This window comes from Papio anubis, chromosome 19 (assembly GCF_008728515.1).
Source record: "Papio anubis isolate 15944 chromosome 19, Panubis1.0, whole genome shotgun sequence".
Classification (NCBI taxonomy): Eukaryota; Metazoa; Chordata; class Mammalia; order Primates; family Cercopithecidae; genus Papio; species Papio anubis.
In genome coordinates, this window is record NC_044994.1 from 10,291,594 (window position 1) to 10,317,170 (window position 25,577).

The following is a 25,577-nucleotide window of genomic DNA, read 5'->3' on the forward strand; positions in this document are numbered from 1 at the left end:
CAGTTATTTTATAACTAATCAGTTATCCCATGACCCGAGGGATTCAGACAGCACAAGATTCCAGAGGGGATTTCTGCGCAGCTGCGGTTCCCATCCCTTGGCCTTGAAGATCCCTGGTTTTATGACCTGGCAGCACATGACCAGGGAAAACAGAAAGTCCACTGACCAACTGGAAGAATCTTTGTACCCAGGACTAAGAATGATAACCACCCAGTTCAAAGAAAGCAAACAGGCTGGGTGCGGTGGCTCACGCTTGTAATCACAACACTCTGGGAGGCGGGAGGATCACATGAGGCCAGGAGTTAGGCCAGCCTGGCCAACATGGCAAAGCCTTGTCTCTACTAAAGATACAACAATTAGCCAGGCCTGGTGGTGCATGTCTGTAATTCCAGCTACTCTGGATGCTGAGGCATGAGAATCACTTGAACCTGGGAGGTTGCAGTGAGCTGAGATCGTGCCATTGCCCCCCAGCCTGGGCGACAGAGGGAGACTGTCTCAAAAAAAAAAAAAATAATAATAATAAATAAATAAATAAATAAATAAAATTTTAAAAACCTAAATGGAGTGATCCGGGGCTATGTATATGTGAGTGACTTATTAGAAGAGTCTTCATGTTTCTACTAGTTTTTTTTGCACTTCTGACCCATTTTGTGTAACTTATTCTTCCTCACCTTTTAGAAGGATTTATTACAAAACAAACTGCAGTGCCTTGTTGAAAAACTATTCCTTGCAGTGCTTTAGGAAAGTTCTAAGGAACACTGAGTTTGTCTTAGAAGTGTGAACGGAAATTTACAGAGCTTATAGGAGCACAATAACGTTTAAAAAATGCAGATGTGTGTATTTATTAATTCATTCTCCTTTAGCCTTCATCTATTTTAGTTTATATTGTGAAATAACAGTACACACAGACACCTATGTATCCATCACAAAGGCCAAGAAACAGCCCATTCCCCTGCTCTAGATTTACACCCAATTCGGATTGCACTGTCTCTCTCTTTCCTGCAATTTCTGTCATTTCCTTATTTTTCTTTATGGCTGTTATCACCTATTTTATCTTGAAACAGTATATCATTTTTGGAATAGAATAAGTAGAGTCATGCTTTAATCTTGTGATGTCTCTTTGCTTAAGATTTTATTTTTGAAATTCATCCATGTTGATGTAAATCAGTAAGATTTCATTATATGATTACACCACAATCTAAGTATCCATCCCACCCTTGGTGGACACTCTTCCTTGCAATTATGAGCAATGCTGCTCTATTTCTGTATGTGTCTTTCAGGGCACTTGGGCAAGAATTTCTAGAGGCATGTACCTAACATTGGAATTACTGGTCCCCGTGTGTGCTCATGTTCAACATTCTAGATGATATCAAACTGTTTTGTAAAGTTGTTATAGTTTGACTCTGGGTACCCGTAGTCCCAGCTACTTGGGAAGCAGAGGGAAGAGGATTGCTAGAGGCTAGGAGTTCAAGTCCTGTCCGGGCAACATAGGGAATCAGAGACACGAACATCCATCTGAAAGACCTGGTTTCTTAGAGCAACCCCCATACAAGAAACAGGCTGCATACACTACCAAGGAAGCTGCTGTTTGCAGCCATTGCACATGTACAACTTCTTTAACACGGATGTTCATGTCTCTGACCTTGCACTACCCCAATGTAGGCTCCAAACAGGCATGCGAGGTGCCTTTGGAAAGAAAGCCCCAGGGCACTGTGGCCAGGGTTAACATTGGCCAAGTTATCATGTCCCTCTGCACCAAGCTGCAGAACAAGGAGCATGTCATTGAGGCCCTGTGCAGGGGCCTCATCTCATCTCATCTCATCTCAAAGAAGTGGGGCTTCACCAAGTTGAATGCTGACGAATTTGAAGACATGGTGGCTGAGAAGCGGCTCATCCCAGATGGCTGTGGGGTCAAATACATCCCCAGTCGTGGCCCTCTGGATAAGTGGCGGGCCCTGCACTCATGATGGCTTCCACTCTGCTGGCCCCTGTTAATACTCACCAATAAATTCTACTTTCTGTCCCCCAAAAAAGTGGTACAATTTGGATTTGAACCAGTGATGTGTCTGAATGCTGGTTGATCATTGGCATTAGTAGCACCTCCAACACCTGGCATTCAACAACTTTAAAAATTTTAACCATTCTGGCCAGGCGTGATGGCTCACACCTGTAATCGCAGCACTTTGGGACGCCGAGGTGGGCGGATCACATGAGGTCAGGAGTTCCAGACCAACCTGGCCAACGTGGCAAAATCCAGTCTCTACTAAAAATACAAAAATTAGCTAGGCCTGTAATCCTAGCTTCTTGGGAGGTTGAGGCACAAGAATTGCTTGAAACCAGGAGGTGGAGATTGCAGTGAGTCAAGATCACGCCACTGCACTCCAGCCTGGGTAATAGAGCAAGACTGTCTGGAAAAAAAAAATTAATTAATTTAAAAAAATTCAATCATTCTGATGGGTGTGTGGTGGTATCTCACTGCAGTTTTTTTTTTTTTTTTTTTTTGTGAGACGGAGTCTCGCTCTGTCGCCCAGGCTGGAGTGCAGTGGCCAGATCTCAGCTCACTGCAAGCTCCGCCTCCCGGGTTCACGCCATTCTCCTGCCTCAGCCTCCCGAGTAGCTGGGACTACAGGCGCCCGCCACCTCACCCGGCTAGTTTTTTGTATTTTTTTAGTAGAGACGGGGTTTCACCATGTTAGCCAGGATGGTCTCGATCTCCTGACCTCGTGATCCACCCGTCTCGGCCTCCCAAAGTGCTGGGATTACAGGCTTGAGCCACCGTGCCCGGCCCTCACTGCAGTTTTAACTTACATTCTCCTGATTACTTGTCAGGCCTCAGAGCCCAAGCTAAGCCATCATATCCCCTGTGACCTGCATATATATCCAGATGGCCTGAGGCCACTGAAGATCCACAAAGGACATGAAAATAGCCTTAAATAATGACATTCCACCATTGTGATTTGTTCCTGCCCCACCCTAACTGATATGATATATTCTCCCCCCGCTCTTAAGAAGGTACTTTGTAATATTCTCCCCGGCCTTGAGAGTGGACTTTGTACGCCTATCCCAAACCTATAAGAACTAATTATAATCCCACATTCCTTTGCTGACTCCTTTTTCGGACTCAGTCCACCTGCACCCAGGTGAAATAAACAGCCACGTTGCTCACACAAAGCCTGTTTGGTGATCTCTTCACACGGACGTGTGTGACATTGCTAATGAAATTAAACATCTTTTCATAAGTTTATGGGCATTTGTGCTTATTTTTTGTGAAATTCATCTTCATTTCTTTTGCTAATCTTTCTATTGATTGCGAGATATTTACTTACTGATTCATAGGAGTTCTTTATATATTCTGGATTCTAATCTTGGGTTGATTATATGTGTTGCAAATATATTCTCCTGGAATGGTGCTTATTTTTGTTTTGTTTTGTTTTACTCTTTTTACGGTCTCTTTTAAAGAAGTTCTAACTTTAACGTAGTTAAATGTATCAATCTTTTCCTTTGTAGTTAGTGCTTTTTGTGTCTTGTTTAATAAATCCTTTCACTCAGAATTTGATAGCATATTCTCCTATATTGTCTCCTAAAAATTTTGTATCCCAAATCGCGGAGTCTAAGTTGACATTTATTATAAAAAATCAATCACAATTTCAGAAATGGTAAAATGTGGAAAAGAAAGTATATCCTTGAAATGATGACAGGAGCACAATTTTGATTTGTCATTTAGGTCTTTAATCCAACTAAAGCTGATTTTGGGATATGATGCTGAGTTGAGTCTAAATTTAATTTTCCCATATAGATAATCGCTATGGTTTGAACATATTCCCCAAACTTCATGTGTCGGAAATGTAATCCCCAGATTCATATGTTGATAGCGTCTGGAGGTGGCACCTTTGGGAGGTAATTGGGATTGGATAAGGTCATCAGGGTGAAGCCCCCATGCTGGGACTAATGGCTTTATAAGAAGAGGAAGAGGGACCTGAATTAGCATCCCTTGCCCTCTTGCCACCAGAAGCCCTCTGCTAGGTTACAGCACGAAGGACTTCACCAGATGCGGCCCATCCATCTTGGATGTCCAGCCTGCAGAATTGTGAGCCAGAGAAACTTCTTTTCTTTATAAATTATCCAGTGTGTGGTATTTTGTTATAGCAATGAAAATGAATACAATAGTCAACCGCCTCCTAATCATTTATTGAAAAATCCATCTTTTCTGCAATATTCTGAATTGCCCCCTCTGCCATACATCAAGTGTCTGTATATGTTGAACCTATTTCTGAGCTTTCTATTGCAGTTTTAAAAAATGGCTAGGTGTGGCGGCTCACACCTGTAATCCCAGCACTTTGGGAGGTCGAGGGAGGAAGATCACTTGAGTTCAGAAGTTCGAGACCAGCCTGGGCAACATAGTGATACCCTGTCTTTTTTTTTTTTAATCACTTTATTAAAAAATAAAATTAAATTAATTTACTTTTTATATTTTCTTGTTTATTTTTATTTTTTAAAATAGAGATGGGTTCTTCCCACATTGTCCAGGCTGGCCTTAAACTCCTGGCCTCAAGCAATCCTCTCACCTTGGCCTCCCAAAGTGCTGGGATTACAGGTGCAAGCCACTGTGCCTGGCCTAATTATTAAGCTGACAAAAGTTACATATATTTATGGTGTACAACATGATGTGTTGATACATGCATACATTGTGGAATGGCTAAATCCAGTGGATTAACATATTCATTACCTCACATACTTTTCTGTCTGTGTGTGGTGAGAATTTCTATTGCATTTGATTGACTATTTGTCTGCCCCTGTACTAATATCACCCTGCCTTCATCCTATAGTTTTAATATATAGAAAGTAATTCCTCCCTCTCTGTTTTTCTTCAAGAGTCTTTTAAAGAAGTAACCTCTATTTGGAATGAAATTGCATTGAATTCATAGATCAATTTATTAAGAACTAATATTTTTATGAGATTGGGTCTTTCTATCTCCAAATATGGTATTTCATTTCTCTAACTAGGTCTTCTCCATAGTTTTTCATTGAAGTTTTTTTTTAAAGCTATGATTACTTATGATACTCGCTACATACGCTTTTGTAAATTCCCCCTTTTTTTCAAGGAAAATATTCCTAGTTTCCTATGAGTTTTATCTGGTTGGATATTCAATTTGATCAAAGGCTTTTTCTGAACCTGCTGAAATTATCATAGGATTTTTTTTTCCTTTAGTCTTTTAATGTGGTGAATTACATTAATTGATTTTCTCATTTTAAACTAACCTTGCATTCTTAGGGATAAGCCAGTTTGGTTATAATGTATTACCTTGCTGTATTCATATTGTTGAAATTCAATTCAGGACTTTTGTGTCTATATTTAAGAGTGTTTTGGCCTGAGATTTTTGTTTCTGACACTGTCCTGATCAGATTTTGATACGAGGCAATGCCAGCTTCATAAAGCGAGTTGAGGGATAATCTCCTTTTCCATACCTTAGAGTGTGAGATTGGAATTACTTATTACTGGAATGTTTGGTAGAAGTCACTGGCAAACTGTTTTAGCTGGATTTTTCTTTGCAGAAAATATTTAACAACAGATTCAAGTTCTTGGACAATTAGGAGTTTCAGTTTTATTAATTTACGTTTCTTGGAACTTCACAAAGTTCTTTTACCTTTGTAAGTTCTACATCATGTGTGATTATAGCTTTCTCTTTATGCTTCACATTGTGTGTTGTGCCTTCTCTTTTATCCCTGATCATTTTTCACCAGAAGTTTGTAATATTTGTCTTTCACAAATGCAGTGTTTGGCTTAGTTGGTTCTTTCTATCGCACGTTTGCTTTCGATTTTACTATTTTTAAAATTTTATCTTTATTATTTCTTTTCTTCCATATGACTTTAATTTCCTGTTCTTTTTCTAACTTTTTAGCTCTTTACATTTCAAACAATTTTCTCTTGTAATATAAACTTTTAGGTCTATAAGTTTCCCCTTAACAACTTGTTCAGTTTTATCCCTCATATTTTCATATATAGTATCAAATATTTGATATATAGCATTTAAATGTTGTCACATTTCCATAGTGCTGTTCATTGGCCCATGGATTTCCAAATAGGTTTTTCTAGTTACTTCTTAAAAAAGTTGATTGTTGGCCAGGTGCGGTGGCTCAAGCCTGTAATCCCAGCACTTTGGGAGGTCGAGACGGGCAGATTACGAGGTCAGGAGATCGAGACCATCCTGGCTAACACGGTGAAACCCCGTCTCTACTAAAAAATACAAAAAAACTAGCCGGGCGCAGTGGCCGGCGCCTGTAGTCCCAGCTACTCGGGAGGCTGAGGCAGGAGAATGGTGTAAACCTGGGAGGCGGAGCTTGCAGTGAGCTGAGATCTGGCCACTGCACTCCAGCCTGGAGACTCCGTCTCAAAAAAAAAAGAAAAGAGTTTATTCTTGTCTTAATTGCATTGTGATCAGAGGACACAGTCTGTATGATAAACATTTTCCTTTCTTTCTTTTCTCTCTCTCTTTCATTCTTCTTGAGACAGGGTTGTACTCTATTGCCCAGGCTGGAGTGCAGTGGTACAATCTGGGCTCACTGCAACCTTAACCTCTAAGGCTCGATCAATCCTCCCACCTCAGCTTCCCGAGTAGCTGGGACTACAGGCACACGCTACCGCAGCCAGCTAATTTCTTACATTTTTAGTAGAGATGAGGTCTCTCTGTGCTGCCCAGGCTGGTCTCAAACTCCTGAGCTCAAGCGATCCTCCCCAGCTCAAGCTATCTTCCTGACTTGGTTTCCTGAAGTGCTGGGATTACAGTTGTGAGCCACTGTGCCCAGCCAATGCATTCAAAATTTTCAGATTTGTTGAGACTTGCTTATATATTTTATTTTATTTATTTATTTATTTTATTTTTTGAGATGGAGTCTACCTCTGTCGCCCAGGCTGGAGTGCAGGTGGCCCAATCTTGGTTCACTGCCTCTGCATCCTGGGTTCAAGTGATTCTCCTGCCTCAGCCTCCTGAGTAGCTGGGACTACAGGTGTGCACCACCACACCTGGCTAATTTTTGTATTTTTAGTAGAGATGGGTTTCACCATGTTGGCCAGGCTAGCCTCGAACTCCTGACCTCAAGTGATCTGCCTGTCTTGGCCTCCCAAAGTGCTGGGATTACAGGTGTGAGCCACTGCACCTGGCCTATATGTGTTTCACATGTTCATATGTGACCAGCTTTAGTGAGGTTTCTGGGTTGTCTTGAGAAGTAATTTTTTTTTCTTATTCTACTATTCTGCTTTTGCAATTCTACCTTTATTGGGTCTTCTATTAATCTCCCCACTTCAAGTACATACTAACCTTTACTTCTGCTGCACAACACTCCCAAGGCTTCAAAAATCAACATTCAAACTCACTGGAGTCAGCAAAAACTCTCCAGGCATATGCCAGCTTTGGGCTCGGCTTACCTCCCTGGGTTCTGACCTTCACCCTGTCCTGGGGCAATTTCTTAATTTCTTGCCAGTTTATAGATGCCTTCCAGAATATATTTTTATTATTTTGCCCAGTATTTGTGTTTTTGTTTTCAGTGTGGGAAGGTTGGTCTAGACACCCAGCTGAGCATATTAGATGAAATAGAAATCTTCACTTATTTTTTTCATCACATATTTATTGAGCACCTACTATGTGTATAATAAGTACTATAATTGTGATCTGTACAAGGTGGACTGAGACACAAGAAAAAATACATTGACTGGGGTAGGGCAGTAGGGCAATTGAGGGAAGGTAGTGGGAGGTAAACATACAGGTTTGTGTTGGGCTGGGTGGCTCACACCTGTAATCCCAGCACGTTGAGAGGCCAAGGTGGGCAGATCATTTGAGGTCAGCAGTTCAAGATCAGCCTGACCAACATGGCAAAACCCCATCTCTACTAAAAATAAATTAAAAAAAAATAGTTTTGGTTCATTCATTTGATAGCTAAATAATAACTTTTTTAGAAAGAGAATAATAAAATAGAGGTTTAGGAGTCAAGGAGGGCTGGAGGCAAATTCCAGCATCCCTGCTGATGAGCTGTGAGATCTGAGGCAAGTCACTCAACATCTGTGTGCTGCAGTTCCTTCATCTGTAAACTGGTGTTAACGATAGAAGTTGAATTACTAGAAGAGCTGGGCACACAGGGATGGTACAGAAACTGCTGGCTATTCTCTGTCCTCACAGAGAAAGGTTTGCAGAAGCTGGGAACAAAAAAGCTATTTTTCTAAGGCTGAATCACCTCCCCTGAGAGCTGCCAGACAGGAGGGCATAGGACCACCTCCTTCCAACTCCAGGCTTGATTCTTATTCTAGAGAAAATCCCTCTCTGCTTTCCAGATTCCCTCAAAGATATGCCTTCTCCGTGGCCCTCTCCCCCTTGACTTAGATAGGTTCCTCACTGAGCACAGAGTTTTGGAAATAAAAGACAGGAAGGAAATGTCTTGCAGACAACTTCTGCTTTCCACTCTGCCAACAACCTCCTGAGACAAGCAGAATGCCTGGGTGCATTCTTATAAGGAGAAGAAGAAAGAGAGAACTCTAAGGAAAAACACAGAAGTTAATATATGAAAAATTATTCTCCCCAGCTACCGTGGCTCAAGCCTGTAATTCCAGTACTTTGGGTGGCTAAGGTGGGAGGCTTGATTGAGCCTAGGAGTTTGAGGTTGCAGTGAACCGTGATCACACCACTGCACTCTGGCCTGAACAACAGAGTGAGTGAGACCCTGTCTCCAAAAAAAAAAAAAAAAAAAAAAAAAATTCCTGTTGCAAAAGGGATGATGGAATGGCTGAAGCATACAGACTAGAAGGTGCAGGAGAGAAAATCAGACAGAAAAGGAGCACGCTGGATGCCATGCTAGGGAACTTGGCTGGTTTAGTCAAGACAATGGGTTGCCAACCACCTGTGCCATGGCCAGGTCTGCAATTCAGAGTAGAGGATGCTTGGAATTGGGCAGGACAAGAGGGCAGGGAGACCAGTTGGCATATTCCTACAATGGACCACAAGAGAGATGGCGAGGGCCTAATCACAAGCAGGGGTGAGTGGTGCGGCGGAGGAGAGCCCTCAAAGCGGCCAATACAGTAGCTCTGCAGAGAGCTAGAGCAGGAGTGACACGAACTCCCTCAGGAAGAGTAGGAATCATGAGGAGGAATAATGAGGAGAAATGATGGAGGCAGCATGGGGGTAGAGGGAAATGAGACTCCCCTCTAGGTTTCTGGCAGGGATGACTAAACAGATGACAGTGCCATCAGCCAGGATAGGAGATTCAGGAGGAGCAGGTTTGAAGCAGCACAAATAATGGGTTTGAATCTGACATCACTGGACTTTGCTGGTTGAGGCGTTGAAAGCCACTGAGCACAGGCATATAGAATTCAGAGGAGTTCCCACTGATGAGGGGAGGAGAGAGTTTCAAGAAGGAAATAATATCAAGAGCATCTCGCCCTGCAGAGATCATGAGGCACGGGACATGAAAGGGGTCCGTTGTATTCAGCAACCAGAAGATCATCGGTGACTTTAGCTTGAGCAGTTTCAGGGTTAGAGGAGGAGCAAGCCTGTGAAGACGGGAGAAAACCTGAAACTCTTTCAGGTAGCTTGGGTGGAAAGAGAAGCTGTGTGGTAAGTCAATAGCCTGAGGGGGAACCGAGGGGCCACGAAAGCTGCTTTTTCAAGCGCAGGAATGAAGCCAGAGTTGAGGAAGAGGGGACGATTAGGTGGAGTGAGGTTCCTCACCTTGGAGCTGGAAGGCGGTGGGTCAGAGGCCAGTGGAAGGAAGCCCTTTCTTCCTCTGACACTCCTGTGGAGTAGGTGGACCTGGGGTGGCCCCTCCAGATCTCCTAGCCGAGGAGGTGCAGGGATTCATCATGCAACAAACACTTAATGAGTCACCGCTTTGCTTAAGTGGTGGTGTAAGCTAGTAGACATGGGGAAAATGAGGCAAACACTAGCAACTTGAACCACTCGTTCTGAGTGGGGTCTCAAACGCAAGGTTGTTTGGAGGAAGGGAGGGGAGCTCTAGGGCTTCCTGAATGATGAAAGGAAGGAAGGGAGCTTGGCAGAATATTTCCCTCCCAAGGCAGAGATAGAGAAAATAGCCTGAGAGAAACAGGAAAAGTCTAAGTGGGAAAAATGGAAGAAAGGAAAGAAAATAAACACTAACAGCCTGTTCCACGTTGCAGACACTAAAGTAGGCACTTTATAAGTTATCACGGGGAATCCACAAAACAATTCTGTAAGAAAGACACTACTATCTTTATTTTATTGACGTAGAAACTGAGGATTAAATTCTCTCTCTAGCTTTAATTTTTCTTCTCCATATTTATAAAATCCATTGAATATGGAGGGGGATATTTTAGTCCTCTTAAATTTTTATTTTACTTGTGAAGCCAAGTGAGAAGCAGTGAAATGAGGAAAATTCCTAGTAGGCGTGTGCCAGTGCAACTACCTATGTTTCTGTAGGGCCTTGATTACAGATGGGGCAAAACTTGATTGAGTTTCAGAGAAAAGCAGAAGGAACTTAAGTGAGGAAGTGGTCGCCTGCTCCCTGGATCCAAGCACCGCCCAGCTACACTAGGCACTACTGGGAAGACACTGGACTGCAGCCCTGTCCTTCACGCAACAGCTTTGTGTATGCAAATGCCTATTTCAGTACCCTCAGAACTGTATCAATGATCACACACAAGATGCACCTCATAAATTAACTGGCATTTATATAGAAATAACATAGGCTTCTGTTCATTACTTTCAATCATAGAATAATAATAGAATAGGCTGCAAATTAAAAACCAGTGTGCACCAATAGTATACAACATCAGCAATCTAGTTTGTTTGTTTGGTTGGTTGGTTGGTTTTTTGAGACAGAGTTTCGCTCCCAGGCTGGAGGGAAGTGGCGTCTGGGCTCACTACAACCTCTGCCCGCCAGGTTCAAGTGATTCTACAGCCTCCGCCTCCCACGTAGGTGGGATTACAGGCGTGCCAACACGCCCTGCAAATTTTTGTATCTTTAATGGCGGCGGGGTTTTGCCATGTTGGCCAGGCTGGTCTCCAACTCCTGACCTCAGGCGATCGACCCGCCTCAGCCTCCCAAAATGCTGGGATTACCGGCGTGAGCCACTGCGCCCGGCCGCATTTCTTTTCTTTTCTTTTTGAGACGGAGTCTCTCTGTCGCCAGGCTGGAGTGCAATGGCGCAATCTCGGCTCACTGCAACCTCTGCCTCCCCGGTTCAACTGATTCTCCTGCCTCAGCCTCCTGAGAAGCTGGGATTACAGGCACGCGCCACCACGCCCGGCTGGTTTTTTGTATTTTAGTAGAAACGGGGTTTCTCCATTTTGGCCAGGCTGGTCTCGAACTCCTGACGCCAAGTGATCCGCCCACCTCGGCCTTCCAAAGTGCTAGGATTACAGGCGTGAGTCACCCATTTCTTAAAAAGTATATTTTAATGCTGGGGACGCTGGCTCATGCCTGTAATTCCAGTACTTTGGGAGGCCGAGGTGGGAAGATGCTTGAGCCTAGGAGTTGGAGACCAGCCGGGGTAACACACCGAGACCCTGCCTCGATAAAAAGAATAAACAAAAAGCAACAAAAGAACCCCGACATATTTAAAAAAATCAGTTGTGTAATAGGATTTTTTTTTTTTTTTTTTTTGGTGGGGATGTAAGTAAGCAAAGGAGATGTGCTACTACTAGTGATCAAAAGGGGATTATAAAACATTCATTCCCTAGACTTTCTTTGCACTTTGATATTCCTTTTTGGCAATTGGGCTCTCAGTCCCACGTGACCCGCCGCAGGGTTGCCTTGGGGACCGGAAAAACTTTTTTTTTTTTTTAAAGTAACGCTCCTGTCGCCCGAGGCAGTAGAAAATCGAGGCCCCGCCCTCACTCGGCTAGGGGCCCAGGCCCGCAGCCCCAGGACTGGGAGCGGTGAGAAGCCGCACGCCTGCCGCTTGCCTGCTGGGGCGCGGCGCGCGGCGGGGAGCGCGCGTCACGTGGCTGGGGCGGGGCCTGCGCGCTGCCCGCCCGCCCGCTGCCGGCTCGGCCGCCGCAGCCGCCGCGTCCCATTCATGAGGGCCGCCCGACTCAGCTGCGGCCCAGGCGGCTTCCGAGACAGCGGCGGCTGCTGGCGCACCGACCCTGCGCGCGCCCCCGGCCGACCCCGCCCCCTCGGCTTCCCTCCCCGGCGGGTCCTAGCCGTCGCAGTCCAGCCGCCGCCTCCCCTGAGCCGCCCGCGGGCCGGGAGCGGAGCCGCCGCAGGTAAGTGGGCGCGGGCCGGGTTCCTCACCGGCGTCCCTCCGGGGCTGGCGGCGAGTGTCTGCGCCTGGGGGCCTCCCCTCGGCGCGGACCCGGGGCTGTCCTGCGGAGGCCGGGACCCTCCGGGGCGGCGCGGGCCCGGGGCTGTCCTGCTGGAGGCCGGGACCCTCCGGGGCGACGCGGGCTGAGACGTCCCCTCCTCGCGCCGCAGTCCCCGCTTCCCGGTCCCCGCGCCCCAGTCCCCGCCTCGCCGCGACCGCGCCACGTAGACGCGGCCCCCGCCGCCGCCGCAGGACCGACCCGCGGGGTGCGCGGGGAGCCGGGGGCGGCGGGGCATCAGTGGTGGCTGCTGAGGACTCTGACCCCGCGCAGCTCCCCCGCCGCCCTGGGGATGGTTACGCGAGACCACCCCGGCCCCCGGGTTTGGGGCGCGGAGGGGAGTGCGGAAGACGCGCGGGAGGCCGCGTCTCTCTCCCGCCCCCGGCCCTGGGGGAGGGGGCGCCGGGCACGTGATCCGCGGCGAGGCAGGGGCAGCGGAGTTGCTGGTATTTCTTCCCCGCCGCCCTTTGCCCCGCACCTCCGCCTTCAGGCCGTGTGGACCGGGTTCAAATGTGGTTGGTTTTCTCAAAGCCCCCAGCCCCCGGTGCAGATCTTAATTTGTAAGGAACATGTTCAGATACAGTTTGTACTGAGAGCCTCTCTGTCAACTTCTAACGCCAGCGGATCACCATTTTCTCCACTTGCCTGAATATTTTAAGACTTTTCATTGAAAATTCAAGATGACATTTTTTAGGCATAATTATGCAAACCAGTACCAGAAAGATCACCCTTTCTTTCAGAAAGGTACTGGAACTCTGAATACTTGGAAATACTTTGAAGGACTACCTAGCAAATGGCCAAACTAATTTTTAATGCATATTTGGGGCTTATCCACTTTTTTTAATTGGAAAGGAGGCTCTAGACTTGGTGTCAAGGTAGGCCCTGTTGAAGTTCTTTGCCCAGTAGTGATGCTGGGTGTTACTGTTTATTAAAACTTGGACTGGCTAGAATATAATGTTTTGACCATACAAAGTCGGTTTTGAAATACATTTTGAAATATTTACGAATTATTTAGTGGCCTATACTGGTTTATGTTTTAACGGTCTGGTGTTGATCGTTCTCAGTGGCTTAAGATTGAGACGAAGTGTGGCAGGTGATGCTGAAGCGGGGAAGAAGCGGCAGAGCTGGCCACACAGTGCAGGGGACGTAGACAGGTGCTGGGCTGGTCCTCCTGCAGCATCCTCAGTTGTTGGAGGGCAGTCATCCTCACGCCATACCCAGCCAGAGGAGAAAAACAACAGTGTGAAGCCACATGTGAAAGCCGTCCAACGTCGGCTCTTCCCTCCAATTAAATTGTAGTTGATTGTGGTATGTCAGACTAAAGCATCTCTTTTATTTATAGACATTGTCTCGCTCTGTTGCCCAGGCTGGAGAGTAGTTACGCGATCTCCTATCACTGCAATCTTTGCCTCCTCTGTTCAAGCGATTCTTGTGCCTCAGCCTCCCGAGTAGCTGGGATTACAGGCATGAGCCACCACACCCAGCAAATTTTTGTATGCTAGTCTGGAACTGCAGACCTCGGTGATCCACCCCTCTCGGCCTCCCAAAGTGCTGGGATTACAGGCCTGAGCAACCGCCCCGGCCAGACTGAAGTACCTCCATGCCCAGCTTTTGATAGAGGTAGCCGTAGAATGTTAGAAATGAAACGACAGGTTCTGTTTTAACGTTTGATGGCACAGTTGAGAGTCAATAGGGACGCATTATGCTTAAGAGAAGCTGGAAATGAAGTGTTTGAAAACCCTTGAACACTACAGTAAAGCACTGTTAAGAAGCAAATAATAGAGTCAGCTGGGGCTTTGTCTCCTTTATTGCTAGGAGAATGTAGCAATAGAGGTTCTCATCGCCCTGTATTTAGTACTTTTGATTTTAAGGACTGGACCCAGAGTTCCTGAAAGCCAGACTCCATAGCTGCTCAGTAAGTTCCAAGCACATAGCCGGCTTTGGGATGCGATTCGGTCAAGGTCTGTTGAAGGTAGAGGCAGCAGGCAGCTCGTCCTTACCAGTGACCCGGAAGCCGGTGGCACTTCCTGAGTGAGCTCACTTACCTTCCCTGAATGGTGAGGCATGGATGAATATTCCTGGTGGTGCCACGTGTTAGAGGTGGTAAAAGGTCAAATGTTTACTTTATTAATATTACATTACGACTTGGTTCTCTGTGTCAACAGCTATTTTTCTGTGCTTTGGGTACATATTTCCTAATATGTATCAGCACAGTAACGCTTAGCTGGAGACTTTGTCTTATTAGTTGATAGATTAGTGGTAAGAGGTAGATTTGGTTATCTCCTGTAGGTGCTTAGCAATTTAAATCAGGAGGTTTTTCTTTAAGCCTGATTTTAAGTCTTTCCATCTTTAATTTAAATCCATTTCTTTTTACTCTGACCCCAGTGACTGTCATTGAGTGTGTATTTGCCCGACTTGCAGTGCCAGATTGGTAGGCAGTGGTTTGGAATCTTCATTTTGAAATCCTGTTTCTCTCTCTCGAATACCCTTCACTGCTTGGTAAGTTTTTATACTTCTGAATGAGACCCAGAGTCTTGTGACCTACCATTTGCCTCCTTCATGATGAAACAGCTCACAAGTTGGTAGACAGAGCCTCCAGTTGGCAGAATCCTATATAGAATGCGTCTTTAAAACTTGAAGAGTGTGAAGGTATTTATTATAGCCTGGAGAAGTAAGTTTTATGGTTATATCTTGGTAATAAGACATTGGAATAACTTGGCTTTAGTGGCTTTGATAATTAAGTGATTTTTGGAATCCACCTCCCCTGCTGCTGGCTTGAGTCTTCATTTTAGTAACACACTATTACTAACACTAAACATTTATTACACGTGTGTTTCAAGACAAGCGTGAGTGAGTTGCTCACCGTGGGGTCCAAATGAAGCAGAGTCAGTGGTAACCCATGTGTAGTGGGGAGATGGCCAGAATCCTGCCGGGGCCACTCCGTGGGCTGCCTTGCTCTTGATTTTCAGCAGGAAGGTGGTGGAAGCTGGGGTTGGGCATCTGGCACTGCTCAACTTCTCAGTCAGAAAGGAAGGAGAAGAAAAAAAAATCTATTAGGAGGTAAACTGTGTTTTAATACAAGATAAAACTCAATGTCACTTTCAGGATTAAAATGATAAAGTAAACATTTTTACTAATTTGATTCACTGACTGCAATTCAGTCTTTTTCTGCTAAAGCCTTTGAATGCTGTATTTCGGTGATCAGGTTTGTCAGTTTATGTTGTTAAAATTGTTAACAAGAAATGAGGAAGAATGCTGGGCGTGGTGGCTCACACCTGTAATCCCAGCACGTTGGGAGGCCAAGGCGGGCGGATCACTTGAGGTCAGGAATTCAAGACCAGCCTGGCTAATGTGGTGAAACCCCGTCTCTACTAAAAATACAAAAAAAATTAGCCAGGTGTGGTTATGCGTGCCTGTAGACCCAGCTACTGGAGAGACTGAGGCATGAGAATCATTTGAACCCAGGAGGCAGAAGTTGCAGTGAGCCGAGATCCTGCCACTGCACTCCAGCCCGGGTGACAGAGCGAGACTCTGTCTCAAAAAACAAACAAACAAAAAATGGTCCTATTTTTATAATCTTTGAATTTAGAATTTTACTAGTGTTTTTTTGTTTGTTTTTTGAGATGAAGTCTCGCTCTGTCACCCAGGCTGGAGTGCAGTGTTGTGAGATCACTGCAACCTCCGCCTCCCAGGTTCAAGCGATTTTCCTGCCTCAGCCTCCTGAGTAGCTGGGACTACAGGCGCGTGCCATCACACCTGGCTAATGTTTTGTATTTTTTAGTAGAGACAGGGTTTCACTGTGTTAGCCAGGATAGTGTTGATCTCCTGACCTGGTGATCCGCCTGCCTTGGCCTCCCAAAGTCCTGGGATTACAGGTGAGTCACTGTGCTCGGTCACTACTTAGTGTTTGTAGTTACCTGTCGTGTCATATATTTACAACATGAGCTATCCACAGTAGGCTTTTTCTAACTTTGGAGGAGAAACATTGGCTCACAGGAAAGCACACCTTGTGATGCTTGGATAGCTGTGGGTTGCCTTCCCAACCTTGCCTTTTTCTGATTTCTTGGCATATATAAACAGTTTAGAAAATCTGTATTTTGGTACTTAATTTTCTGAACAGTAACTTATATTAAATTTGACTCCATTGCCTTCATATCTTTGCTACCAAGTCCCTTAATTTTCTTGTTTAGTAATATATGTATTTGTCTGAACTGCCTTATTTTTTCTAACCAGGAACGATATAAATTAATTAGTGATTTATAAGTTGTTTTTAGCTTTTAGCATTTAAAAAAATCTTTCCTGTTGAATAATCTGCTGCAGTGATCCATTCTAATCCTTTAGCAAATCTGAATTTCTTATTTCAGTTTTCTTGTGTTAATACTGTTGTTTTGTGCTCTCTGTATTGTCTTGCATTTCCTCTCAAGGTTTATCTGTGGCTTTCCTCTAGGTTTTAATCAGTAGTAGGGTAAGTAATATAGTATTTCCTCAGTTTTCTGACACTCCCTGTGGATAATACCAGTCTGCCTTCTTTGCTATCTGTAAATGTTAAACTAAGGAGGAGTAGAGGGGGAGATGGAGAGTGTTGAATGGAGGTAATAAGAATCTAGCATTGGGCCAGGCTCGGTGGCTCACACCTGTAATCCCAGAAATTTGGGAGGCGGGTGGATCACCTGAGTTCAGGAATTTAAGAGCACCCTGACCAACATGGCGAAACCCCATCTTTACTAAAAATATAAAAGTTAGCCGGTGCGTGCCTGTAATCCCAGCTATTCGGGAGGCTGAGACAGGAGAATTGCTTGAACTCAGGAGGTGGAGGTTGCAGTGAGCCGAGATCACGCCACTGCACTCCAGCCTGGGCAACAGAGCAAGACTCTGAAAAAAAAAAAAAAGAATATAGCCTTTAAGGTTTGCAAATTCTACAAGAGAAAGTAGGATTTGAGGAGGGGAGGAAAGAACATTTAAACACCGACATCTTTGAAATATGGCCATGGGGAGAGAGGATCTATTGATTTTATTTCATTTATTTTTATTTTTAAAACATTTTTTTGTTTTGGCTGGGTATGGTGGCTCATGTCTAATTCCAGCACTTTGGTAGGCCAACGCAGGCAGATCACCTGAGGTCAGGAGTTCAAAACCAGCCTGGCCAATATGGTGAAACCCTGTCTCCAATAAAAATACAAAAATTAGCCGGGCGTGGTGGCAGGCACCTGTAATCCCAGCTACTCGGGACGCTGAGGCATGAGAATCGCTTGAACCTGGGAGGCGGAGGTTGCAGTGATCCAAGATCGCGCAAGACTCTGTCCAAGGGGGAAAAAAAAATAGGAAACAATTCTTTTGAAAGAGAGAAGTCTCCCTATGTTGCCCAGGCTGGTCTCAGACTCCTGGGCTGAAGTGATCCTCCTGCTTTGGCCTCCTAAAGTACTGGGATTGCAGGCGTGAGCCACCGCATCCAGACAGATCTGTTGATTTTGAAGTGGGTATGAGGCCTGAGCCCGGGAGTTCGAGACCAGCCTGGACAGCATGACAAGAAGCTGTCTCTCCAAAAACAACAACAACAACAACAACAACAACAACAAAAATAGCTGTGGTAGTGTGGGCACCTATGTGATCCCAGCTGCTCGGGAGGCTAAGGTCAGAGGATGGCTTCAGCCGAGGAGTTGAGGCTGCAGTGAGCCATTTTCACGCCACTGCTGGATGACACAGTGGCACCCTGAGTCTAAATAAATAAATACATGAGTAAGTGGGAAGGAGGGAAGGATCTAGGTTTAAAAATTATTTGGCTTTAGTGGTTATGACTAAGCTGTATTAGATGAAGGGAGGAGCTAAAGATAGGGAAAGCATCCTTCAGAAACTTTTACTGCCCAAGAAATAGATATATGGTACAAAGTAACTTTGTTAGTGACAGATTGAATTTTTGCATTTACCTGTTTCTGAAATAAAATGAAAGGGATAAGTAACCTTAGAATATTGATTTAAACTTCTATTTTATTTGAGACAAGGTCTCACTTGGTCACCCAGGCTGGAGTGCAGTGGTGCAATCGAGGCTCACTGCAACCTCCGCTTCTGGGGCTCAGGTGATCCTCCCACCTCAGGCTCCCGAGTAGCTGGGACCACAGGCAAGCGCCACTGTGCCTAGCTAATTTTTGTACTTTTCCGTGGGACAGGGTATCACCATGTTGCCCAGGCTAGTCTCGAACTCCTGGACTCAAGTGATCCACCCACCTTGGCCTCTAAAAGTGCTGGGATTACAGGTATGAGCCATGTGCCCAGCCTAAGCATCTGTTTTTAAATTTAAAATAAGATGGTCTCTTTTTTATAAAAGGAATCATAATTATAAACAAAAAGTTCATTGGTTAGTGTGGGATTGCAGTTTGCCTAGAAGACGTTCTATATACCCCTGACTAACCAGTAGAATTGTATGCTGACCAAGATCATCCCCGTCTATTCAGTGCATTATGATATGACATTTATGGCTCTGGCAAGATAGATATGTCCAGCTGTACTGGAGACATGGCTTTAAACTTATTCTGAAAGGGAGGTGTCCAGAATGCAAACAGCTCTAGAAAAGTATTTGGAAATAATTTATTCAATATAAGATCATCGGCTCATTTGATTATATGAGTTTGAATTGCTGTCTGGTATGTGCCAGCAAAACCATCAGATTGTTAATATGAATTAGAAGCTCTGATTTGGAGCTGCTTAAGTTGTTATGGATATTTTTCCTGACCGTTGAGTCTATAAACTTGTGGTCTTTGTAAAACAATGTGCTTTTCTTATGAGCCAACATAAGTTAAGAAATTTTTGGGCTTACCCTTAGCATCATAAGGGATATAATACATCTTTTGTTTGTTTTAGGAGACTGTGTTATTTTTTTCTTTGTAAACACTCCAAGACATCTGTCCACGTATTACATTTCTTTAAACTCTTTAAACAGTTTTTTTAAAAATTAATAATAGGTACCTGGATGGGCGTGGTGGCTCACGCCTGTAATCCCAGCACTTTGGGAGGCCAAAGCGGGCAGATCACGAGGTCAGGAGATCGAGACCATCCTGGCTAACATGGTGAAACCCCATCTCTACTAAAAATACAGAAAATTAGCCAGGCATGGTGGCGGGCACCTGTAGTCCCAGCTACTCGGGAGGCTGAGGCAGGAAAATGGCATGCCATAATGTCAATTTACATATAAACTTCGAGAGTAAGAGTTACTTAGAGAAATACTAAAGAGAGAGAAAGCTTTCTGTTTTTATTATTTAAAATGTTAAACCAATGCTTTTCTTTTTTTTTTTTTTTTTTTTTTTTTTTAAAGAGACAAGGTCTCACTCTGTCACTCAGGCTGGAGTGCAGTGGGGCTATCACAGCTCACTGCAGCCTTGACTTCCCCAGCCCAAGCAATCCTCCTACCTCAGCCTCCCCAATAGGTGGGACTACAGGCCTGCGCCACAGCCACCATGCTTGGCTAGTTTTTTGTTGTTGTTGTTGTTTTTAAACGAAGTCTCACTCTGTCGCCCAGGCTGGAGTGTGGTGGCGCGATGTCGGCTCACTGCAAGCTCCACCTCCTGGGTTCACGCCATTCTCCTGCCTCAGCCTCCCAAGTAACTGGGACTACAGGCATCCACCACCACGCCCGGCTAATTTTTTGTATTTTTAATAGAGATGAGGTTTCACCATGTTAGCCAGGATGGTCTCGATCCTCCTGGTCTTGTGATCTGTCCACCTCGGCCTCCCAAAGTGCTGGGATTACAGGCGTGAGCCACTGCACCCGGCGCATGCTTGGCTAATTTTTGTATTTTTTTTGTAGAGACGAGGCTTCGCCATGTTGCCCAGGCTGGTCTCCTGGGTTCAAGTGATCTACCAGCTGTGCTGAGATTACAGGTGTGAGCCACTGTGCCCAGTCAACAAATGCTTTATAAGAAAGGACTGATCTTCTGTTGCAGGATATTCTAACTGGCTCACCCATTAAAAATAACTTACCTAGGTAACATTATTTGAAATATAGAAATTTGGCATTTTTGGGTGTTTAATATCTAGTCTGTCCACTGACAGTCTGTTGTAAAGTGGTGTTGATGCTTTCTACTTAGGAACACTAGGTATTTCGAGGAGGTGTTTAATATTTGCAAAAGATTATCATTATTACAATTACTTTATTGAACAACTTCTTTAGGCGCTTTGCTAAGTTTTTTACATAAAGTATATTTTAAGAGTGACGACAACTGTACAACGTACAGATAATAATGCTTTTTTCTAGGTGAGAACCCTGAAACTGAAAGAGATTTGCCAGAGGCCACAGCCGTGTGGCAGTGATGACCTGCCTCACCACATTGTCTTGTTCCTCTGCTGCCCGACTGTCCAAGGACTCTGACAGTTCCTGTGCATTGCTTTATCATCCCTAAATCAATTTTAGTGTTTTGGTTTTGCTTTGTTATGATTATTGTTGTTAATTGTTATTTATAGAGATGAGGTCTCGCTGTGTTGCCCAGGTTGGTCTCAAACTTTTCGACCCAAGCAGTCTTCCCGTTTCTACTTCCTGAAGTGCTGGGATTGCAGGGTTGGGCCACCAGGCCTGGCCGTTGTTACTTTTATTAGATAGAACTGGATAAGCTGTGTGCGTGTGTGTGTGTGTGTTTGTTTTGTTTGTTGTTTTTTTTTAAGATAGGATCTTGCTCTGTTGTCCAGGCTGGAGTACAGTGCACGATCTCAGCTCACTGCAGCCTGGACCTCCTGAGATCAAGCAATCCTCTTGCCTGAGCCTCGTGAGTAGCTGGGACCACAGGCATGTGCCACTATACCGGGCTAATTTTAGTTTTAGTAGACATAAGGGTCTTGCTATATCAGCGGAGGATGATCTGGAACTTCTGGGCTCAAGTGCTCCTCCCACAGTGCTGAGGGGTTATAGGCATGAGCCCCTGTACCCTGCTGAGATGCTTTTCTTTTTTTCCTTTGTTTCTTTCTTTTTGAGACGGAGTCTTGCTCTGTCACCCAGGCAGGAGTGCAGTGATGCGTGATCTTGGCTCACTGCAGTGTCTGCCTCCCGGGTTTAAACGATTTTCCTGCCTCAGCTTCCCTAGTAGCTGGGGTTACAGGTGCCTGCCACCACACCCTGCTAATTTTTGTGTTTTTAGTAGAGGTGGGGTTTCACCATGTTGGCCAGACTGGTCTCAAATTCCTGACCTCAAGTGATCCACCGGCCTCGGCCTCCCAAAGTGCTGGGATTACAGGTAATGAGCCACTGCACCCAGCTGAAGCTTTTCTTTATAGATGTCAGCATCTATAAATGGGTAACAGAGGGATAGCACCTACTTTATAGGAGCTGTGGGTTTCTCTGGGTTATTTATGTTTTCAAAGGCAGTTGTGTCAAGGGGAGAAATACCACCCAGGAAGACGGGAAGGTGATGTGGCCCTACCATGCCTACTTGGTGCACTCTGGAATGAGTTGGACAAGGTGAACCTGATGTTCTTTGGCCTGCCTTTCACAGCATGAACATATTGCTGGGCTGAGAATGGATTGAATGTCTAAGCTGTATTTCTCATACAACATGAACCCTAAAACAAGCTAAATATTGCTCTCGGGCTCATCCTGATAGGAGGGTGACTGTTTTAGTGTTGGGGAGGAGGAAATGGGCTCAGTGGGACTGTGTGAGACATGGTATGTCAGTATCCAACATGGTGCCGCCTTCGAGGATTTTCCCTCGTGATTTCGACAGTTCCTGATTTGAGTAAGCTTACACTGTGACCCCTGGGTTACATGGCACTGGACTGTGTGTAGAAGGATCATTAAGTTAAACAATTTCAGAGTTGAATAGAGCTTCCTGTCTTTTACTTTGTTCAGTACGGGGGGAACCAGCCCCCAATATTTTAACGTAGGTTCTTTCTATTTTCCCTAAGTGTCGGCTGGTCTGAGAAATAAAGAGAAAGAGGAATTTCACAGCTGGGCCTCTGGGGGTGACATCACGTATTGGTAGGACTGTGATGACAACCCCGAGCTGCAAAACCAGCAAGTTTTTATTAGTGATTTTAAAAGGGGAGGGGGTGTATGAACAGGGAGTAGGTCACAAAGATCACATGCTTCAAAGGGCAATAAGATCACAAAGCAAAGGCAAAATTAGAATTACTGATGAGGGTCTGTGTCCCGCTGTGCATGTATTATCTTGATAAACATCTTTACAGGAAACAGGGTTCGAGAGCAGAGAACTGGTCTGACTAGAATTTGCCAGGCTGGAATTTCCCAGTCCTAGTAAGCCTGAGGGTACTCCTGGAGACCAGGGTGTATTTCAGTCCTTATCTCAACTGCATAAGACAGACACTCCCAGAGCGACCATTTATAGACCTCCCCCCAGGAATGCATTCCTTCCCCGGGGTATCAGTTATCAATATTCTTTGCAGGGAAAAGAATTCAGCGATATCTTTCCTACTTACACTTCCACTTATAGGCTCTCTGCTAGAAGAAAAATATGGCTCTATTCTGCCTGATCCCACAGGCAGTCAGACCTTATGGTTATCTTCCCTTGTTCCCTGAAAATCGCTATTATTGTGTTCTTCTCAGGGTGCACTGATTTCATATTGTTCAAACACACGTTTTACAATCGATTGTACAATAGTGGTCCTGAGGTGATGTACGTTCTCAGCTCACAAAGATAACGTGATTAAGAGATTAAAGTAAAAGCAGGCATAAGAAATTATGAGTATTATTAGGGAAGTGATAAATGTCCATGAAATCTTCACAATTTATGTTCAGAGATTGCAGTAAAGACAGGCGTAAGAAGTTATGAAATTATTAATTTTGGGAACTGATAAATGTCCATGAAATCTTCACAATTTACGTTCTTCTGCCTTGGCTCCAGCCAGTCCCTCTGTTCGGAGTCCTTTACTTCCCACAACAGGTCAGAAATCCAGGTCCCATCACATTGTTGGTAGCCAGTGGAAACCCCTAATACAATTGAGAATCTGAATTCTCTTTGAGCAGATCTGTCTTTTGAACTAGTGCTTTCTTCATTGTATCATTTGACTGACTTGGTAACTACATCTGCAGATGAGCTCCCCGCTAACGGAGTTTTAGTGGTGTTTTACTTAGTATAATTGAATAAATGAATGACATATCAGCTCTGATGAAGAACCTTTCATTAAAATAGAAATATACTCATAGACCTTTAGGAATTCCCAAATTCATGAATATTCTTTTGATGAATCATTTACTCAGTCGTCTCTTTTGTAATAGGGAGATAACAGTACCTACTTGACAGGCTGGTTCTGAGGATTAAATGAGGTCATATGTTAAACTGGAGCCAGCAGCCACCTGTAGGTCTTACTAGGCCAGAGGAGCCGGTGTTGAGTCATAGGACAAAGGGCGAAAGGTGAATGAACATTCCTCTTGTCCTGAAGTAGCTGATAGTGTCATAGAGGAATCAAGTAGGTCTGCTTCTGCATAAAGCAGGGTTTTGTGAATCAGGGACAAGGAGGAACTTAGAATGGAGTACTGCTTGAGCGATTGTGGAGAGTCTGAGGAACTATCTTGGAGATAGCTCTGGGCTTATATTTTTAATGTGAGAATTTAATGTTTAGTTGGGAGCTTATTTTTATCTCAAAAAAAAAAAAAAAAAAAAAACCCTGTTTCATGTGTTTGCTTAGAATTTCCTTCTTGACCCAGAAAGAAAGAAATTTCTTTATCCTCATAGTGCCAAAGTTAGAAATTTTGTATATAAATCTTATGCACGACATGTGTTTATAAATGTAATCCTTAAGATTTTTGCCATCATTTCATCTATGGCTGCATGACTTTTGTTAATGTGTGGGCCTGTAGGAGGAGCCTTATCTTTGTATTTAGAATGGGACTTCTAGAAAGCACAGGTGTTTATACCTAGTATATTGCAGGTGAACATTTAACTAAAAGAAAAACATTTGCTGATTAATTCATAAGGCCTCTAACATATTTCTATAAGCTTGAATAATTGATTTTCATTAGAATGGACACCAGTTTTCTTAGATTAAAAAATTACATGAAATTTTATTCTCTGCCAGTTGAAAAACATAGGAACTGGTACACCTGTATTGCTATGGTGGCTTTTTTTTTTTTTTTTTTTTTTGTCTTTTGAAGGTCATCCTTTTAAATGCTGGCTGAATCTTTCAGTGCTATCCTTGCCATGGAATGGAAATGGACCTTCCCTCCCACAAGTGTGCTATCTTCATGACAGTCAAGAAATAGGACTTTTGTTTTAGGTCATCTCCCTGTCCCAAGTGAATGAACTAGATAACTTTGTTGTATTTAAGTGTCCTGGTTTGTTTGTTGTGTCTTACTAATGAGACATACCTAAAGGTCAGATGGACCACAGGTGCTGATCCTGAGAGTTGGAAAGTAACTTTTCCTAATTAAAAGCAAAACCAAAAAAAGCCTTACAATGCTTATATTTGCTTGGTGTTCTTATTTTCCTTCCCTTAGTAGTGTTCATTTCTGTAAATACGATTCTTATTCATTAGGCTATATCATGTAATAGTTCTGTTTATCTTTTAAAATCGTAGGTATATTATTTTTACATGTAATTTAAACATTTAAATATATAGTACTGTGAGGTTTATAATGAAAAACCCCAGTTCTCTTTCTCACAGCTGATTACTGCTCCCTAGCAAAAGCCCCTTTCATTTCTTTTCTGTTGCTTGTGGGATTTGATGCCGTGCTTGTATGCATACACTACTGTAGCTTGTTTTTTTAATTTTAGACCGTCTCTATTGATTTCTTACTTTGCAAGATGAAGGTTCATCTCTTACGTAACCCTCCTGTCACACACACGTTTCTTTATACTAAGCTTTCAATACCATTTTCTAATTTTCTTAATATTCATTGTTTATATTTTCATGGCTAAATATTGCTCACAGCTAAGCATGTGCAATGATTTTATTTCTTCACCGGTTCATATTTTTCTTTTCTCTAGAGTTAACAATTATTTTTTGGTTTACATTTCTTAGTGTCACTCACAAATTCAGGCCCCCAGTTTCTGATAGGACTGTAGAACTCTGTAGTCAACACCTCACTCACCCGGAATCCCAGTAATTTCCTGTGTTGGATTCTGAGTCCTGGATTACGCGTTGTCTTCTGTCTTGGCATGCTTCCCCATTTTGATGGAGCACATCCTCCAGCAGCTTTTTGAGAAAGGGTTTACATGGAGGAAGTTCTTTGAGAGCTTACATGTCTGAAAATGTCTTTATTTGAACCTCCTACGCAACTGATAGGCTAGCTATAGAATGCTAAAATGGAAATAGTTT

General features: G+C 44.0%; 2 protein-coding genes and 1 non-coding gene across 3 annotated transcripts in view; 2 read left to right on the top strand and 1 right to left on the bottom strand.

Moving 5' to 3' along the window:
- The first annotated feature begins 528 nt into the window (after nt 1-528).
- On the top strand, nt 529-2,216 carry LOC110741756 (60S ribosomal protein L10-like). Its single transcript, XM_021929895.2, has one exon. The coding sequence runs from the start codon at nt 1,626-1,628 to the stop codon at nt 1,965-1,967; it is 342 nt and encodes a 113-aa protein (XP_021785587.1). The 5' UTR covers nt 529-1,625; the 3' UTR covers nt 1,968-2,216.
- LOC116271530 lies at nt 1,518-1,649 on the bottom strand. The gene has a single exon (XR_004180157.1). It is a non-coding gene; the product is annotated as a small nucleolar RNA SNORA70 (small nucleolar RNA).
- A 9,791-nt stretch (nt 2,217-12,007) lies between the features above and the next one.
- LPIN2 (lipin 2) overlaps nt 12,008-25,577 on the top strand; it is a 94,576-nt gene continuing 81,006 nt past the window's right edge. Inside the window, exon 1 of the mRNA XM_009192473.4 lies at nt 12,008-12,230. The gene's annotated coding sequence lies outside the window, so the exon portion shown is untranslated. The remainder of the gene's footprint in view (nt 12,231-25,577) is intronic.